Genomic DNA, 19034 nt, shown 5'->3' with positions numbered 1-19034 from the left:
GAAGACAGCTTACAATTTTCTTCTTCTACTTGTCGCTTTACAAATTGTTGGAGATGCTTTTCACTTTTAATTAAATATTTTTTCATGTTGCCATAAAAATTTTCAAACCGATATGCGCTAAAATTTTCAAGAACGCCAAATTTTAAGACATCAGAGGCAATATTAAACAAAGAATGAACATTATACGATACGAAAGATTGGCCGTAAAGGACGGCGGATTGCTTTATGAAATGGAAGAGAAGAGAATCGGCGCATGCGTTTTTTTTGTGGCAAAATTCCTCACAAGAAAAAATTTTTACAGCATAGTTCAGTAAGAGAAAATGGTTAAATAAAGTACGGGGCAAATAGTTACGAAATAAAACGACCCCTACATAGTGGAGAATGACTCTGTATTCTGGCGATTTCCATCTTGGAAGTTCTTTAACACTACGAGGTTGACGGGCAAATTCTAATCGAGATATAAATTGCTGGATCATGGCAAGAAATGCATCAATTTGTTCAACGACCACAAGTGTCAATGTCACACCTCAAATTCTTTTACGTGAATCAATTCCACACAAGATCGTTAACATTTTTTTTGTACACCGAGATCGAAAAGATGCATCGGATCTAAAGGCAGATCATGGATCATGTCTACATAGTCCAAATTTTCTAATATCGATCGACAGTGATGGTGATTGACACAGTTTTTTCCCCTGAAAGAATCGTTGGTTCTTAATTCCCCTAGAATAACACCAAATCCTGTACATCTAGCGCAACCATAACGGTCTGATGAGTGGCTTTTTACGCAAGCTATCATTTGCTCGTGCGGGAGCATCACAAATGAAGGCTTCAATTTTCAATTTGTAGCAGTTGCCACGATAACTAAATCCTGTTGTGTACAGATGATGCGCTTCTTCCACTAGTTCTTGTAAAAAATTGTTTGATAATTTTGGTTTGGTTTTGCCATGATAAACACCAACAGGGAAAGGCACAGAGTCTTCAATAAAAGGTAAATAGCCTACAATTACCCAGAACTGGCTCCCTTAACTTTTTGTTAAAGGTACGCCGTTGATGCCAATGAAAATTCCAACAGGGTCATCAAGAATCAAGACTCCGACGGAAGTCAAGATGAACAACAACCTTTTCTCGATTCCAAAATGATAGTAAATGCCAGGGTCAACGTTTCTAACTAGAGCTTTTTGGCGCGGAGTACCCAATAACGTTTTCGCGGATTTCGGGAGTTCTGGGTGATATTTACGAAGAATATCTAACAGCTCTCCAACTTGGTTAAGTGGAACGTGAAATTTGGTTTTCCAGCCTCTTAAATCGGCTGCAAGCGAATTTTTCTCGGCACACACGGCATCACCAGCGCCAGCGCCATCCCCATAACATCCTAAGTCAGCACTTTCAATTTCAGTACTGTCTTCCAAGGAAGAACATGTTTACAAATATTCAGGATCCTCGTCACTTGACATGGAAGTATCAGATTCAACATTAACAGCAGGCAAATTAATTTCGTCTATCTATATCAAATAAAAGCAGATCACTACGTAAGTTATATATATAGAATAGTTATAATAGGTAAATATGTATAACTCTAAAAATATTACGTTACACACAAGAAGAATCATACAATGTAATGTCGAAGGGTTCCACAACCCCTCGTGTAACAAATAATGTAATAGCTATATTTACGTCAACGATTTCTGGTAATTGTCCCATGGAACTGTCCCCAGCCTCATCGTCATCTGAAGATTCATCGGTCGAATCGTATAGGCGATTCACATATTGAACATAAGCACGCACACGTCTTCTTTCTTGCCTAGACATCACAAACAACACAGTTGAAACAAGAAAATAAAGTTCTGGAAGACTGTCTTTATGAACAGAGCTGGATAAACTTAGTTTCAATAAGTGACATTATATCACAATCACCAGGTGAATATCCAACCTGTCATAAATACAAGGTGTTGCCAATTTTGTAATTTTCTTTCCTACTTACGAAGTACGACCTTAAAAGCAAAAGCGTTATAAACTATTGTCGCAACTCTGTATTTGTCTTTGTTACAAAAAAGAATTGTTGTAACCTAATTTCTCAGTTGTAATTTTTCTTGCGTCAGTGGCTTGCTTTTACCTCATGCAAAAGGATAGGTTAACAAAATATTTCGAGTGAAAAATGATGTTTTTTGTGGTAAAATTATTGAATCTAACGAAATTGTTGTTGTGCCTGGGCATTGGTACCAGTTTAGCGACAATAAATGTGCCTGGCACATAAAAGATGCACAAAACCGCGCTGAAAGGGAGGAAGTTTTCAGCACGAGGTGGCCACGCTACAACGCTAAAGTGATTTCATCGCACGGTAAGTTTTACATTACATCAATGTCACTTATATAATTTTTTTTTACTATAGTATTCCATAATTTAGGTACCTACCGGGAAGCGGTTAGCCGATCAGAGGCAATAACTAATGGCAGTGCTGATACGGAGGTTTCAGATTCCGCCAGAACTTTTCGTGAAAAGGAGAAGACAAATACTAGACTAAAACGAACTACTGTTAAGAAAACAATCCCGGAAGATGTGTATGACGAAAGCGATGAGGAACGCATCGATATTTTTGCTCACATAGATGGTGGTGCTGAAGATTTAGCCTCTATGTGGTCATCGCCATCGCCTTTGATTGAAAACCGTGTGGAACAAGTATTGTTTAGTACGTAACTTATTTCAACATTTCTTCGCTGTAATAATATTTTATATATATATAATATTATATATATGTGACATATATATCTTCAAACTTTGTAGTTATTATGCATATGATTAATAGTAGCGACAAATGTTATGTTCATTTAGCAAAACCTGCCTCCCAAACGACGAATTGCGTAGATCCTGCGGAAGTGAAAGATTTACGTAGGAGCAATTCACCACAATCCGATAAATCATTAGGGGCCAGTGTAGTGCTAGATGAGCGCCAAATAGAAAATGCTGGTTCCGCTGGATACAAGTAGTGGAAAGAGAAAAGAGAGAGATGACAAAGACAATGGTATTTGTGACATGGAAGACGACTCCTGCAATGGACAAAGTTCGAAAGCCAGGAAAATTATGGACAACGCTGCTTTCCAACAGCAAGTACTGAAAAACTTTTCCAGTAAGTGTTCTAACAATTTTTCCAACTGTCGAAAATTTTAGAATCTTTTTCAGTAATATTTTCCGCTATAATTTGTATCGTAGAACTATTTTCTTTAACAAGAGGTATGGGCCGAGATATCCAAGACATAAAGTCGGATAACCGAGATATCCGGAATCAATTAAGGAAGAACTTTCAAGCTGCTTCTACAGCTGATACTTCTACATCAGACAAGTCACACCCTGTCTTCAGTCAAAAATACTCCTTTCCACTCAACAATATAGACGATTTCAAAAAGTTTGATGACTCGCTTGTGGATGGTGACGTCTATCTGTAAAGATCAGGTGGGACGAAATATGTGTAGTTGTTTACTTAATATACTTTTATTTACAATTGTTTTACTTAATTTTCAAATTTGTTTTTAGATCCGCATAATCCGATCATTGGGGGGAAATGATCTGGGGACAGTTTTAAGAACGGCATAAATGAATACACGAATACACATGGTCTTTTTTGCAGCTTCCATCCTCGGGTTTTCAGCAGTTTTCAATTTTTTCAAGTTCCTTCTGCGCGTGCGAGCCATTGCAATAAGTTATTTGTAGAACTAATTTGTATACAAATAAACAGCTAAGTGCTAATAACATACGTAAGCTCATTGTAAATGTTGCCTCATACCCGTTTTGAAAATAAATTTAACTTAAATGAAGACAGCCTAATTTGTATGTTTAATACAACTTAAAATTAATTGATTACAAAGAAACCTGTGAACTGCAACTTAAAACCAGTTACCGAAAGAATAAAAATAAACCGGGATTTTATGAAAAAATTGGCCAACCTCAATGAATATCTGATGATGTGATGAATGATGATGATTGATAAAGAATTAAAGATGATTGATTGCATTTGTATAATTGCATTGGTATTTGATCAATGAAAAAAGAGTCCATCCAGTAGAACTGGCATCGCTGTAGTTGTGCTGTTTAGTTGCAGACGAAGCAACTGTTGATCAGTATTTTGGTTTTTACATTTTAGAAATGGAATTTCCAGAAAATATTCCGGGATGCATATTAGACGAAATTGCTCTAGAAGGACTCGAAGGACTGACTATTTCCAGTTTGTATTAATTTAAGATCGTTGTTTTCCGAAATGACAACTTTTTTTTACGATTTCTTGCAGCACTGTGGATCCGATTAACTAAGCGAAAGAATTTCCCCATTGCCTTAGATGATCAATCTAAACGCTTCATCTGGAAAATTATTTGTAAAAATGATGCTGTTGAAATGTTCAAGTTGGCGGAATTGAAGAGGACTTCATAACTACGTCACTCTGTGGAAGCCAAATTCTCTCAACTTTTTAATTTGCAATTCATCGTTGCTTCTCTTTTAATCAAATGAAATGCAATGCCACAGAGCGAAGTAATTATGAAGTCCTCTTTTAGTCTGTTTGTTAGTTATTAGTCTGATTTTTAGTTATTTGAATGTGTAAATTCTTATGACTTTCTTATGACTTTATAGTTGTCATGACCAATGTCTTGGAGCAGCACAAAAAGCCGATCCAAATCTCCAAAGTTTTGGAGTGTGTCCAGGCTGCCAGAAGAGTACACCAATTTAACTATCACAAATCAGTAAATGTTCCCGCTATGGCAGGCAATGGAGACGAAGAAGACAATGTGGAGAAACTTGAAAAAAATGAAGTAATTTCGTTAGTAAAGCAGAGAATCAAATCAATTGTTGAAGCGCTTGAAAACTATCGAGAGCTTTAACAATCGGTGAGTATCTCATTCTGTATCTCTGTCAGTGTTGTTCAGTCAGTACCTACGTCAGTGTTTGTCAGTTAATCTCTGCCAGTTAATAAAATGCTGCTTCTCACTTCAATAATTGTGTCCGAAAAATTTATTTAAAAAAAAAAGATGTGTGGAGAAGAGATATAACAAGAAAATAGATGAGTGAAAGTTGTTTATATAAGGTAAAATTTGATACGTGATTAAATTCAATTCAAATGCAAAATAAATACACAAAAAACGCATTTTGAAACTAATTTCCGTTGCGTTTGCAAAAATGCATCCAGTAATGAAGAAAAAAACACAAACAAGGTGTTCTAGAATTCAAAAAAGATGCATTCCGTGGTATGCGTCTCAACCAAGCGGTTCTATAAAAAACCTATTGGGTCAATCCACGCCGATCCGTCAGATCTCGGGCGCGGGTAAGTCACGGATTTTGTTTAAATTGGCAGTGGATTCATATAGTTATGAAACACGATTTTCAAAATTTATTGTATTTTTCCCAGTAGTTTCGAGATATCGCAAAAAAAAACGTTTTTTCATTTTCCGCATTTTTACCGTGTTTTTTTTTTTTTTGAGAAATTTAAATACAAGTTCTTATCCAGTTTTCACTACTTTCGTTTGGTTACATTTATTTTAGTAAAAATTAATTCTAAGTATAGTAATTTAACTTTTAAATTTTAAACCCTTCCTTATTCAAAAATCGGTAGCCAAAATCTGCGACTTCATAGAGTGTTTTTTAAATTATTCATTAAATATCAATTAACCATATGTATTAAAAAAAAAAAATTTTAATTTTTTTTTTGGCCGAAACAAATCGGCAAAGTTCATGAATATTTGGATTTTCAACTTCATTTAGCCTAACGGGCTTTCATAAAGTAAAAAGAGTTGGCTTAGCGGAACATACTTTCCCCTTTACATTACCCTTTACCCTTTACATTAACCCTTTCTGACTATACATGAAAGCCCGTTAGGCATAAAATGAAGTTGAAAATCCAAAATATTCAGAACTTTGCCGATTTTTTTTGGCCAAAGTATAAATTTAAGTCCTTTAATTTAATACATATGTTAATTGATATTTAATGAATAATTTAAAAAAACCTACCTATGAATCGCAAACAAGGGTTTATTTACTAAAATAAATGAAAAAACACGGATAAAAAAATAAAAACACCGGAAAAAATAAAAAAATGAAAAAAAAACGTTTTTCATTTTGCATAACTCAGAAACTACTAAAATAAATAAAAATTTGAAAATCAGTGTTTCATAACTATATGACAAATTAAACAAAAATAACGGACGTGGATTGACCCTATTCCAATCGCGTTTCGCTACGGGTAAATTCTCCTCGGGTAGTTACGAATGTTCTACTATCTGTTATGTTATCAGACATTTCTCCCTAAATAAGTAGAAGTTCCAGAATAGCTTTAGAATGTGCAGCAAAATCTATTAACCTTAGGGAGAGGGCGTAATTTCAAAGCTAGTATAAAACCCACTGTTTTTCCATTATTAGTCGCTTTCTTTTCCCCTAACTAGACGCTTAGTAAAAGTAAGGATTCAATTCATTATTCATGTAATCATTGTATTCCCTTTTTCTGTGTTAAGAAAAATACAAACGTTTTCAAGTCAAGTGTGACAAATGTTGGAGATGCAGCTCGTTACCCGTAGTTAACGAATTTTGTGCTGCTTTAAAAAATTAGTCGATGCAGAAAAAATCTAATCCAAGATTACCTAGTTGCCCTCGCGATCCAAGTAGACGATTGCATCCAGAACAATCACCCGAATTGTCAGGTGGTGAAAGTGTAACAACAGGCCCGAACCAAGATCCAGAAATCTCAACTTCTATTGAAAATCTAGTTACCTCAGGTGAAGTAAAATTTAAACAGAGCGATTTCAGAAACCCTGAAAATCAGTCAGATTCAAGATCCGACTCCGAAGCAGATTTACAACCTGACTCCGAAGCAGATTCAAGATCCGACTCCGAAGCAGAATTAAGTCTGCCCACACATCTGGTGGTTACTGTGATAGGACAACACCCTTTGGTACCTCCAAGACATCAGCAGCAATTTCAAGGTACAGCTATGGCAGCTGTTAGAAAATGTATAAGCCCACCTGTTTTTTGGGGGAGTCCAACGGAAAGACGCTCGTCAATGGTTAGAGCGCTACGAAACAATCTCTACCCACAACGGTTGGAGAAATGCTGACCTAAAGAAATAATTTCAGTATGTACTTGGATGATACTGCAAGAAATTGGTTCCTGTGCGCAAGACTCCCGAATGACTGAGAAGACACAGCAGCACAGGCAGCTGCTGCAGGAAATGCGGCTGTGGCCGCAGTACCCGGTCTACGTTCGGTGTTTTTGAAAGAATTTCAACCAGATAATTACGGTCTTTTCCAAGAGACCAGACTCAGAAGTAGGACCCAAGGAGTGGACGAGCCAACCATTAGGTACTACTACGAAATTCTCAATCTCTGCAGACTGGTTGACCCGAATATGTCAGAAACGCACCGATTGTGGAACTTTTTTTTAGAGGACTTCGCCCAACACTTTTCAGAAAAATTTATCCGCTGAAGCCCAAGACATGCGAAGAATTTTTGGCACTAGTAAAATCCTATACAGAAGCATCACTCATGTCAGACACACCAGGATGGAAGGATACGACAGCTGAGCCGCAGAAGCCTCAGGAGCAGTTACCAAACCTGTCAGTGGTCTACCCAGACCAGCAAGCAGATTTGATGAAGACGATGAGAGAATTAATTCAAGAGACTTGAGAAAAGTTAATTTCAAAAGAGAAAAACGAGCAAGTAAATTCAAAAGGACCTTTTAAACCAAAAGGTCGCATTCTAACAGGAAGGCTGCAATGTTTTTTTTTGTAAGAGGTCAGGACACATTGCTCGCAACTGCTTCAAGAACCCTGAATCAGAACAATACAGAAGTCCGCCTAAAGATGCAGCCGCAGGGGCGACTTCAAAGGGAAATCTTTCCATCAACCTAACCGTTCCAGATACGTTGGAAGAAAAAGTGGCTGACCCAGAAATGATCGTGTTCAACTTGAATCCTGCAAGACTAATAAAGGAAGCAGTAAGGTGTGGAGAAATAACTGCAACAGCACTGATTGATACAGGAGCTGCAGTCACAGTAATCTCACCCGAATTACTAGAGAAAACGGAATTTGTCAAAAAACCTCTAGTCAGACCAAAGATCCGTCTAGTAAATGGTCAAACCCTGTCACCACAGAGTACGGCAGACATAGTAGTAACCCACAGAGGCAAAACTATAAAAGGTAACGCAATATTTATGCCAATGTCGGGTTTTGAACTACTGTTAGGAAATGACTTCCTACAACAATTTCGAGCTATCCACATTGACTACGAGTGAGAAGAGTCATCATTCACGACAGGGAAATCACTGCTTCCAGAAATCACTGCTCTCCAAGTAGAAGAGTCACAAGAAAGTCGGCTGATTTCAAAAGATAGTCAAGAAATACCAGCATACACGGTAAAGCAAATTCCAACATCTATCTCTCACAGAATGGAAGGTTCGTGCATCGTGACACCATCAGCTTCACTGTTAGCAACATCAAGGGTCGAATTTTGAACACCGTACTTTTGCTTAGCCAAAAGTCGACTTAAGCCAACTTTTGCCAAGCCGACATAAGCCAAGTTCGGCTCGATAAGGGAAACTTATCGTTCTTCACTTAAGTCGTGATTTTGAACAAAAAAATATTGATACTTATGTCGGCTTAGCATTTTTTCGCTTAACTTCTCAAAAGTAAGGCGGGGCAAATTTTGGCCAATGACGTTAAAGCTTGCAAACGTTTTCTGAAAACAAAGCAGACGAATTTACACGAAACAAGCATGACATAAGTATTTAAAAATTATTTTGATGTGTTTGCAGTGTTGTTTTTGCACAGGTGATATTTGGATGAAATGGGGCCGAAAACTGACGGATTGAAGGAGAAAGTGAAACGTGATGTTTGGTCCGATCGCGAGACGGATTTTCTGTTGGATTTATACATTGAAGAAAAGGTAAGTAATATATACGATATTAATATCTTAGTCATCAGCAGCAATTTTTACTAGATGTGCTCAATAAATCATGTAATTCGTTCCACAGGAGGTGATGGAAGGAGACTTCAATGCCCTAATTACGAAGGAATTGAAGAATGAAACATGGAAGAAAATAACTATGTCGATGATCGTGGAATTTTCAGATTCCAAGGTGAGGACCGTGGAAATTATTAAGAAGAAGTGGAACAATTTCAGCCAATCTGCTAAGGCTGCTATTGCCAACCACAAGGCAGGGTTGACTGAAACAGGTAAATGGCTGATTACGTTAACCTCAAAAACATTTCACTATTAGTTCCATTTATATAACAGGAGGAGGCCCATCTACAGGACCGCTGAAGCCACTCTATGAAAAATTTTGGCAACACATTCTAGGCAAAAAAAATCCATCAATTGCTGGAGAAAAGATTCGCGTAAACTAACACAACATTATTCCCTTGTATTTGAAATTTATTTACACATTTCATGGCTCATTATGTCCCTAGGAAAGCATTGATACAGAGGACCAAGGTGATTTGGCGAACAGTGAAATGGTTGCTCAAATTTTGCAGAGACAAGTAAGGACTACCACGGAGTACGACAATAGCAATTCAAGCAGCCTGGAAAATTACGAATTGTCAACCATGTAAGGCCAATCTTTTTTTTGTTTTTTCTTTATCTTGTAATAATAATGTACACATTTTTTCAATAGTGAAAACAGGCGCGTTAGTTTTTAAAACGATGACGACGATATCTACCGCCACACATCAAGTCCGTTGCACATCAATGAGTCGCTCGTGGTTCCTTCTACTTCTGATGCTGCTGCTGTTCCATCGACTTCAACTGCTGCGGCTGCTGCCTACAAAGGAAAGCGGCTCAAATCTCCCACGTCAACTTTGACTATGCGACAGACCGTCAAGAAGGCAAAATACGGCGTTTGCGTTTCGTCTGAGGCCGCTGCCAAGAGTCGTGTGGTTGAGCAACGCCTCAACACATTGAAATCCATCATGGAAGTTCGTTTACTGTTGGGTGATGCATTGCAAAAGGAAGAAATTCCATGTGATTTATTCGAAATACTTTACAATACTAAGGCCAAACTTGTAAAAATAATAATTTGTGTTTATTTAATTTAAGTTTGGCTCTCACCACACAGTTTGCCTTCCATTTTTGTATTCCAGTCAATACATTTTCATATGTCAAAAGTCATCGTCAAAAGTTTTCATATCCAAAAGTCTCCCTGGCTACTCTGTCCCTTTTTTCCTTTCCTAAGCGGCGTTCGACTGCAGCTGAACGACCAGCACCATCAATCGGGAGAGGATCTTCATTATCTTCTTCGTCATCATCTTCTCCCCAGTCGTTATCGAGAGGTTGATTGCGATCGATGGCGATGTTGTGAAGCACACTACATGCCCCGATGACCCTATTGAAATTAAAACAAAGAAAACTAAAAACAAAGAAATGTAGAAATAGATATAGCCTACCAAGATGCTTTGGTGGGAGTCATCCTAATCTTATAGTGAAGCGCAGGAAAACGTTTTTTCAATATTCCAAAAGATCTCTCCACCATACGTCTAGTTGTCTTGTGTGATTTGTTGAATCTCTCCTAAAATTCATGAATTTAATAGAAACCATATAAAGCGGAACAGTCACTTGACCGTAAATATCGACAATAATTACCTCAATTGGGTTTCTTGGCTCGCTGTATGGGGTGAAAAGGTACGTGGTATTCGCATACCTACTGTCTCCAAGAAAAACTCCGTGACCAAATTCACCCGCTGAAAATTTTTTCCCATTTGTGCTGGTTTTCAAAATGGAGCTATCGTGGCAGGACCCAGGTTTTGTAGCACAAACGCTGTAAAATTTGTAATCTGGACCACAGATTACCTTTAAAAAAAATTGCACAAATAAAGGCAATAAGCCTATTTCAATGTGGTTTATGTTGTTTGCCGTACCTGAACATTCAAAGAATGTTTGTTTTTTCGGTTTAAAAAGGCTTTTTCATACTGAAACGGCCTTTGAATCTCTACATGTGTGCCATCAATAAGCCCCACAACTCCCCGCATTCGAGCAATTTGAGCAAAGTCACGTTTCATCTGCATGATTTTAATATTTAGCTATCAATCAACATACTTTTAAGCTTTGTGACAGTAATACTTGGTTCAAATCTTGGGGGAAATTTGATGAATTGCTTGGAAACAAGTGACAGTGAAAGTGAAACAGCAGCAATTGAACATCAGACTGATGACTGGCTGTAGCGTAAAATGTTTCCCACTGCGGCTTGGAAAGTTCCAGTTGCATAATACTGTAGAGAAATGAGGACCATGTCCAGTGGTTCCAGGTTACGCTTAGCTTTGGTTTTCCTTTTTGGGAGCAACGGGGTGACCAACTCTGTACAAAAAGATGAAGTAAACTATAGTAATAGTGCAAATAAGTTGTGGAAAATATAAAAAGCATACCAGTGATGTACTGAATCGACTCACGATCAAAATGAAACGTCCGGAATATTCTGTCATCTTCAAAGTAAGTAAGGACATCCTTCCTCGTCTGGTAAAACGGGACAAGTCGGCTTTTTCGCCGATGTATCTCTTGCTTTTTGTGTCTCGCATTATCTTCATCGCTGGATGACGACAAATAATCACTTTCGTCACCGAAAGCAGCCAAATCTGCAAAGAAATCTGCTATTTCGTGCATTTTTGTAAATTTTTTAACACTTTTTTTTTGCTGAACTGTCAATTTCAAAACAAATAGTCTAGCAGGCGCATTTTTAATTTTTCTTATAGCACAACCACAAATATTTTGCTAAATTTAGTGATGAAATGCGTCGAAAGTACAAACTTACAGAGATAAGGTACCTCCGGAGGTACCTTAAACTTATCTCCATTTTCTTGCTTAACTTATTTCTTTTTAGGCTGAAGTATTTTACTTAACTTTTTGATTTTTGTTCAAAATTGCGACTTATTCGATAAGTCAGACTTATCTCTAAGTTAAGTATTGGCTAAGCAAAAGTACAGTGCAGTGTTTCGGATTTTCTAAATTTGCCGGATTTGACTCAAATCCAAATCATTGCGTGTGTTTTGAAATCCGTTCCAAATCCTAAGCTCGAAAAAATTAGCAAAATCCAATCCAAATCAAATCCAAATCCAAATCCAAATCCAAATCATTTTAAATTTGAGAAAATCCGATCCAAATCCGATCCAAATCCGATCCAAATCCAATCCAATTCACAATCAATTGTTAATTTTATGATTGCAACATGTAACACATAGTTACATACAAGTTCATCTACATATTTCTGTGTCAAGGTAAAAATTTTTTAAATTTCCTTTTAATTTTTTTTTACTTTAATCCCTAATTTAATATCAAATAAAAACCCAAGACTTAATTGGATTAGTTTATTTTTTAATAGAAGTTTTGCTAAAAAGTCAGTTCGACTTTTGATTTCTTACAAAATCCATATTTTTTTTTAAAACTATAATAACAGGTTCCTTTAGAGTTTTTAAGTTGGATTAAATCTTTTTATTTCTGAGTATTCTGACTGACAATGGTTAAAAGAGCAAAAAAAAAAGAGTTAGCCACAATTCATCATTTGTGTTTGACAGGAGTCACAGGACTCATAAGTTTCATATTTCGCTTTATGAAAAGCATTTTCGCGAAGAGAGGAGGCTTAATGCGATTTCTTTTAGCCGATGCGATGTCCGTGGCGGTGCTAAAGACCCGTTTGATCTCTCCTCCCGAAGCGGGCACCCCGAAGAGCTCCCTTGCTATCAAAGCCAACAACGGGAATCGATGGGCGTTTACTTTCCAATAACCCAAGGGACTAAAGCGCAAGTCAGAAGGACAATCATTGTCAGGAGAATGATTGTCCTTAGGATGGATATTGTCAGGATGCAGATATTGTCAGGATGATGATTTTTAGTGACCATAAAATAAAGATATGGCTGCCTAGTGCCTAGTGCAAAAAACGGCTAACTGGTAGCATTCCTTACCTTCTAATAGTTTTAATATACGATGAAGAAATCACGAAATTTTTCAATCTAATAAAACGGTAAAGAGTATATGTCTGGTCTTACACACGATGGAGGTAAGAGGATCAAGTGCAGAGTCTGCAGACGACAAGAAAGGTAAATACTAAACAGTGGCTGGGGGGTACAGGAAAAAAATTCTAAATTGGAAAACAATCCGAAACAAATCTTTATAAAGGATTTGGATTTGATTTGAAAAAAATCCGGGTTTTTTTTGTGGGGATAAAATCCGATCCAAATCCAAGCCATTGAAAAATAAGGCAAATCCAAATCCCTTAAAAATCCGGGAGGATTTGGATTTGATTGGATTTGGATTTGATTTGAAAAAAAAAATCCGAAACAATGGTACAGTATTTAAAATTCGACCCCAAGTCTGTCTACCGGTCACGCGCTCGTACAAACGGATTTGAAAGATATTCCAGTCGCCAACCTGTCTCCGAAAACAGTGTGGCTAGAAAAAGGAGTGACACTGGGAATCCTAGAAAAACACCCCGAAGCTGAAGAAATGGAAGAAATTCAAGAAATTCTAACACTAGATGCTTCGGTGAAGAACCAAGATGCAGATGCAGAGAAAGAAGAATTGTTGAAACATCTCGAAGGAAGAATTGGGGAAAATCTATTAAAAGAAGAGAAAGAAGAGACAGTAAAAATCCTCAAGCAATTTGCTCATTGCTTTGCATTAAACGAGGATGATTTGGGATACTGTTCAGTCGTCAAACATGACATCAATACCGCTAATGCGCGTCCTATCCATCAGCTTCCTTACAAGAGTGCCTGGAAAGAACGAAATGTTATTCAAGATCAAGGGGAAGGAATGCTGCGTAGAAGGGTCATAGAACCTTCTGACAGCCCTTGGTCTTCCCCAGTGGTTTTAGTCAAGAAAAAAGATGGTACTTTGCGCTTCTGCGTGGACAATCGCAAACTTAACGCAGTAAAGGTAAAAGATTCATACCCCTTACCACGTATTCAATACGTGGAAAAAAATATGGAAGGCGCCATATTTTTCTCAAGCATGGATCTTCAATCAGGATACCATCAAGTTCTAGTTATCGACAGTGACAGACCGAAAACAGCCTTTATCACTGCAGACGGATTGTACCAGTTCCGTACTCTTCCGTTCGGTTTAACAAACGCCCCTGGTACTTTTCAGAGGGCCATGGACATCATCTTAGCTGGACTTCGTTGGACGAGGTGCCTGATATACTTGGATGACGTCATAATCTACTCAGCAACCTTCGAACAGCATTTGCAAAGACTTCGTCTAGTGCTGAGTTGCCTTTCTCAAGCTGGGTTGAAGTTGAAATGGTCAAAATGCTCATTCATGGAGCATGCACTGAAAGTGTTGGGACACCTCATCTCAAAAGAAGGTGTGGCACCAGATCCTGAAAAATTGGAGGCAGTTCAAAGCTTCCCATCACCCAATGAAGGCCATTCAACAGCAAACAAGGTGAATAGGAGTACAAAACTTTCTTGGTCTGTGCTCGTATTATCGACGTCACATCCAAGGTTTTGCATCAATTGCACGCCCGCTTACTACCCTGACGAAGAAAGAAATTCCCTTCACGTGGGGAGAAGATCAAAGTAGCAGCTTCAATGCTTTGAAACAAGCACTTACTTCGGCACCAGTATTGGCGCATCCCAACTATGATCTACCAATGGAAATCTTTCCCGATGCCTGTGGTTATGGCATAGGAGGCGTTCTAGCTCAACACATTGAAGAAGCAGAACGTCCTATAGCATACGCCAGCCGCCTTCTAACAAAAATCAGAAGTGAACTACTCAATCACCGAAAAATAGTGTCTTGCACTAGTATGGTGTCTTTCCAAGTTTTGATGTTTTGTGTGGGGTTGCAAAGTGAAAGTGGTGACCGATCATCAGGCTCTTTGCTGGTTAATGAGCAAAAGAGACCTTGCAGGCCGTTCGGCCCGATGGAGCTTGTCGCTTCAAGAATACGACATAACTATTGTGTACCGTAGTGGGAAAACGCATGACAATGCAGACTGTCTTTCAAGAAATCCGCTACCAGTTGCAGAAGAGCTAGAAGATGATCGCTGTTTCATCGTGGGAGCAATCACTTTCCCTGGCCTTTCCGAAGACGAAGACGAGTCGTTGGCCGAAAAGCAGAAAGCCTGTCGCAATTGGAATCAGCTAATTGTGAAACTCCAGAACGGAAAATCAAGAGTCAAAAATTTTTTAATTCACAACGAAAAGCTGTACAAGGAAACTTTTAAAAATGGAAAGAACTACAGAAGATTGTGCGTACCGGTCGATTACCGTGAAAGAATTCTACAGGCATACCATGACGACGTTGTGTCAGGTCACCTTGGCATCAATCGTACTCTACACAAGATTTGTGATCGTTTCTTCTGGCCGAAGATGGCACTCGACATAACTCGTCACGTTCAGAGCTGTGTCCATTGTCAGAGCAGAAAAGGAGTCCCAGACAAACCTGCAGGACTCTTACAATGCATCAAAGTAGAGAGACCATTTCAAAAAGTAGGCATTGATCTACTAGGTCTAGTCCCACTGTCTACCAAAGGAAACAAGACGATTATCGTAGCAGTGGACTATCTAACCAAATGGGTTGAACTGAAAGCTATGTCCACTGGAAAAGCAGATGACGTCGCAGAATTTTTTGTTAATCAAATTCTTCTACGTCACGGAGCTCCAGAACAAATCATAACGGATCGAGGAAAGTGTTTTACCTCAGATCTAACGCAAGCTGTTGTCAAGAAATTGCACACAAACCACAAGACAACTTTAAGTTACCACCCTCAGGTAAATGGAGCGGTGGACTCTACAATACGTATGCTTTGCATACAACACAGCAAGACAAGAGTCGACGGGGGTATTCACCATTTTTTCTCCTCTATGGACGTGAACCCAGACTTCCCATTGTTTTGGAATTGGACGCTGATCCCAACCCATTGTTGACAGAAGAAGACGCTGCAATGAAATATGCAGATCGACTACAAGCTGATCTGACTGAAGCAAAAGAAATTGTAAAAACTATAATGCAGAGAGTTAAAGAAAAACAAAAAGAAACCTACGATGCTCGCCATAGAGAACTATCTTTTCAAACAGGATATCTAGTCCTGATCTACAAGCCATTTCGCAAAGTAGGAAAAGCAGAAAAACTTCTTCACCGCTGGTTGGGACCATTCAGGGTTTTGAGAAAAACTACACCAGTAAACTACGAAGTAATCTTCGCAACTGGACGGGGAAAATCAGATATTGTTCACGTCGGTCGAATGAAGTCATTTCACGAAGCCACTTTGGAATGGGAGTCACCGCAGACATCCATCCCAGATAACACTGAGAGAGCCGCAGAAAAAGACAAACAGAACGATGGAGAACAACATGAAGAAGCACAAGACCTACCTGATGCAGTTCACTCACAACCTCTGTCCGAAGAGGAAGTAACAGTACCTGAGGAAATTAACGTGTCACCCGAAACAAGTGGTAGTGAAGTGATCACCTGTTCTCCAGATTAGGTCCCTTCAGATGCATCACGAAGACCAATACGAAATAGAAGACCTCCGGCTAGGTATCTCACCTTCTTAGTGCCGTTCTTCATTTTCTTGCTGGCCCCCTTCACAAGCAGTTCACTAATCCTGAGAGAAAACGCCATTTTTAAACAACAAGCTGACGTTGCGTTTAGTGAATCATCTTGGACAATAGTGACTGACCTTGATTTTGGATTACCTGATACGGCCACGGCGTACCTTAAAGAGAAAATTCTGCAACAGCAGGAGGTAGCAGAAAGATGGAAGAATCAAGGTACCAGACCTCAAAAAATAGCAGCCAAAAGAATTACCAGCAGAATGCAGTCTTTCCTAAAAGGAATGGAGAACGCAGCAGATCGATTATCAAATATCAAAAAAGCCTTGAATACAAACCAAAGAAATCGTCGAAGTCTCGTCGACGGGGGAGGATTAATCCTGAAATGGCTTTTTGGAGTATCGACACAAAAAGATTTAGAAGAACTGAATAATCAAATTCAACTTCTCTCCCGAAATCAACGAGAAGTGATCCACATTATGGACAAACAAGCCACAGTCTTGAATGAATCACTATGGGAAACCAGAACTAACGCAAAATTAATTAGAGAACTACGAGGCCAATACTCCATGCTGAAAAATGTGACCACAAACATAATGGAAAAAATAGCTGACATGGAAGACTTAGAACTAAGTCACTTCGAATATTTTTTCCAACTGGATGAAACGTTTGAAGCAATTAATCAAATCTTGCTGTGGCTACAACAACTTGCTGATAGTCTCGACGTCGGCTTTAGTCTTCTAGCCAACGGGCATTTGGCCCCTCAAATAATCTCTCCAGCTAAATTCAATAGAGTTGTTAAAAAAATCAATGGTCAATTACCAAGAGGATGGTCTATTCCAAGTGACGAACTTTGGGTCGCTTACCGAGAGTCTACTGTCTCGGTTGCAGCCATGGAAAATTCCTTTCGCCTCTTCATACATGTTCCTATTTTTGACCACGCTCAGCAGTACAAGCTCTTCCAGATTATCAACCTACCAGGATCAACAGATAATGGAACACATGGCGTCTTGTTTGGAAATTTACCAGATTACCTTGCTGTGTCAGGAGATCTCGAAACATTTTTGGAACTTTCCAAAGACGACATTAAAGACTGTAGCAAGATAGGACGCCCGCTATGCAAATTCCATACCGGTGTCAGCAAAAGAACTGCTCGAAAATCCTGTGCAATAGCTGTGTTCATGAATGATACACCAAGAATTAACACACAATGCAGAAAGAAATTTACGGAATGTCGTGGTCCTGAAGTCGTTTACATGGGATCCAACCAATGGATTTATTCAGCAACATAGCGACACGAAATTGTATTTTCGTGTCCATCTGGTGGTGAGCAGCCAACACTAAGAACAACAACATTACCGCCGGTAGGAATGTTTGAAATACCTTTGGGATGCACTGCTCGTACAGAAGAGTGGGTATTCCCGGCTAGTATGGAAGGCAACATAATCGCACCAAAATTGCAAGCAGTTGTCCTACCAACAGTTTAAATTTTTTCTCAAGATGTCAACATTACTACAAACAAGAAACATACCTTCGTGGAACTTCCGTGAGAAAACACCTCTTCAATAGACATCATTAGTCAACTGCTTCATCGTAATGCTCAAGCCAGCCTTTCAACGGAAATGACCGGACAGCAAATTCACAATCTTATCACTGAAACGAAAAAACAGAAAGAAACATCTTCTATACGCTACCCTTACGAATTGGTATCTGCAATCTCACTTATTGCCTTAGGGTTAATTGCCCTAGCATACAAATTGTATACACTCCGTGTACGCTTGGCCGTACATGAGCGATACGACAACCCTCCCCCCGGAGACCGCGGGAGGGAGGAGCTAGAGATGCAAGAGGAGTAACCATTTTGTCATACTGAAGAAAGAAAAAAGACATTTCCAGTAGAAAAAAGTGTATTGAAAATCCATAGAAAAATTTACATCGCTATTCATTTAATTGATCGTCAATGTAATCCAGTAGAGAAGTTAAGCTACGGGAAAACTCCCGTAGCAAATGGAAATCGTTTGGACTGGGAGTTTCCATGTTGAACGATTCCAAAACATCGTTCCACGTCTGACGCGCGGACAGACGATTATCCATTTCAGCCTGTGTTACTTCAGTGTAGAAATCAGAACGGTGCGGAGTGGGATGAAAAAGGTCCTCATCAGACTCAATCCACCAGAAAAGACACGCATGAGTCATACAAAATAACTCGCGATACTTAGCGTAGCCTGAATAAGTACTAGAAGAAAGAGATGCACTTGTTAAAAAGAAAGTAAGGAAATTAGAAAAAAAAATTAATTGTTACCTGAAATAATAATCTGCAAACCAGACAGTGCTTACGGATGGTGAAAAGCTCAATCGAGCACCAGTCCGTTGAACTTCCGCAAGGATGGTGAAGAAAAACACACGGTCACTTGGAAGTAAACGGCTGTAACAACTACGATGATTGTCGAACGTTGAGTCGACAAAACGCACAAGAGCGCACTCTAAAACGCGAAGATTGTCCACAACGTCAGAGTAG

The 19034-nt window shown here is 38.8% G+C and overlaps 3 protein-coding genes, 2 long non-coding RNA genes and 1 pseudogene across 5 annotated transcripts; 3 read left to right on the top strand and 3 right to left on the bottom strand.

The window, feature by feature from the left end:
- Window positions 1–749: 749 nt before the first annotated feature.
- Window positions 750–1457, bottom strand: LOC116922526 (annotated as a pseudogene).
- A 164-nt stretch (window positions 1458–1621) lies between these two features.
- Window positions 1622–2987, top strand: LOC116922536. Its single transcript, XM_045168379.1, has 4 exons — window positions 1622–1660; window positions 2134–2341; window positions 2408–2689; window positions 2833–2987. Exons 1-4 carry the CDS (start codon window positions 1622–1624, stop codon window positions 2985–2987), a joined length of 684 nt encoding a protein of 227 aa, XP_045024314.1.
- A 1079-nt stretch (window positions 2988–4066) lies between these two features.
- Window positions 4067–4980, top strand: LOC116924084. The gene is made up of 3 exons (XM_032930681.2): window positions 4067–4219; window positions 4283–4366; window positions 4621–4980. Exons 1-3 carry the CDS (start codon window positions 4141–4143, stop codon window positions 4866–4868), a joined length of 411 nt encoding a protein of 136 aa, XP_032786572.1. The 5' UTR covers window positions 4067–4140; the 3' UTR covers window positions 4869–4980.
- A 4137-nt stretch (window positions 4981–9117) lies between these two features.
- On the top strand, window positions 9118–9330 carry LOC116927146. The gene is made up of 2 exons (XR_004396444.2): window positions 9118–9205; window positions 9267–9330. It is a non-coding gene; the product is annotated as an uncharacterized LOC116927146 (long non-coding RNA).
- An 812-nt stretch (window positions 9331–10142) lies between these two features.
- On the bottom strand, window positions 10143–11256 carry LOC116926046. The gene is made up of 5 exons (XM_045168376.1): window positions 11209–11256; window positions 10886–11026; window positions 10784–10817; window positions 10415–10466; window positions 10143–10353 (listed from the first exon to the last, which is right to left on the bottom strand). Exons 1-5 carry the CDS (start codon window positions 11254–11256, stop codon window positions 10143–10145), a joined length of 486 nt encoding a protein of 161 aa, XP_045024311.1.
- Window positions 11257–17224: 5968 nt separating this feature from the next.
- Window positions 17225–17730, bottom strand: LOC123469075. The gene is made up of 3 exons (XR_006642472.1): window positions 17551–17730; window positions 17383–17490; window positions 17225–17296 (listed from the first exon to the last, which is right to left on the bottom strand). It is a non-coding gene; the product is annotated as an uncharacterized LOC123469075 (long non-coding RNA).
- Window positions 17731–19034: the final 1304 nt, after the last annotated feature.

This window comes from Daphnia magna, linkage group LG1, assembly GCF_020631705.1.
Source record: "Daphnia magna isolate NIES linkage group LG1, ASM2063170v1.1, whole genome shotgun sequence".
Lineage (NCBI taxonomy): Eukaryota > Metazoa > Arthropoda > Branchiopoda > Diplostraca > Daphniidae > Daphnia > Daphnia magna.
This window is presented reverse-complemented; position numbering and strand designations above follow the sequence as displayed.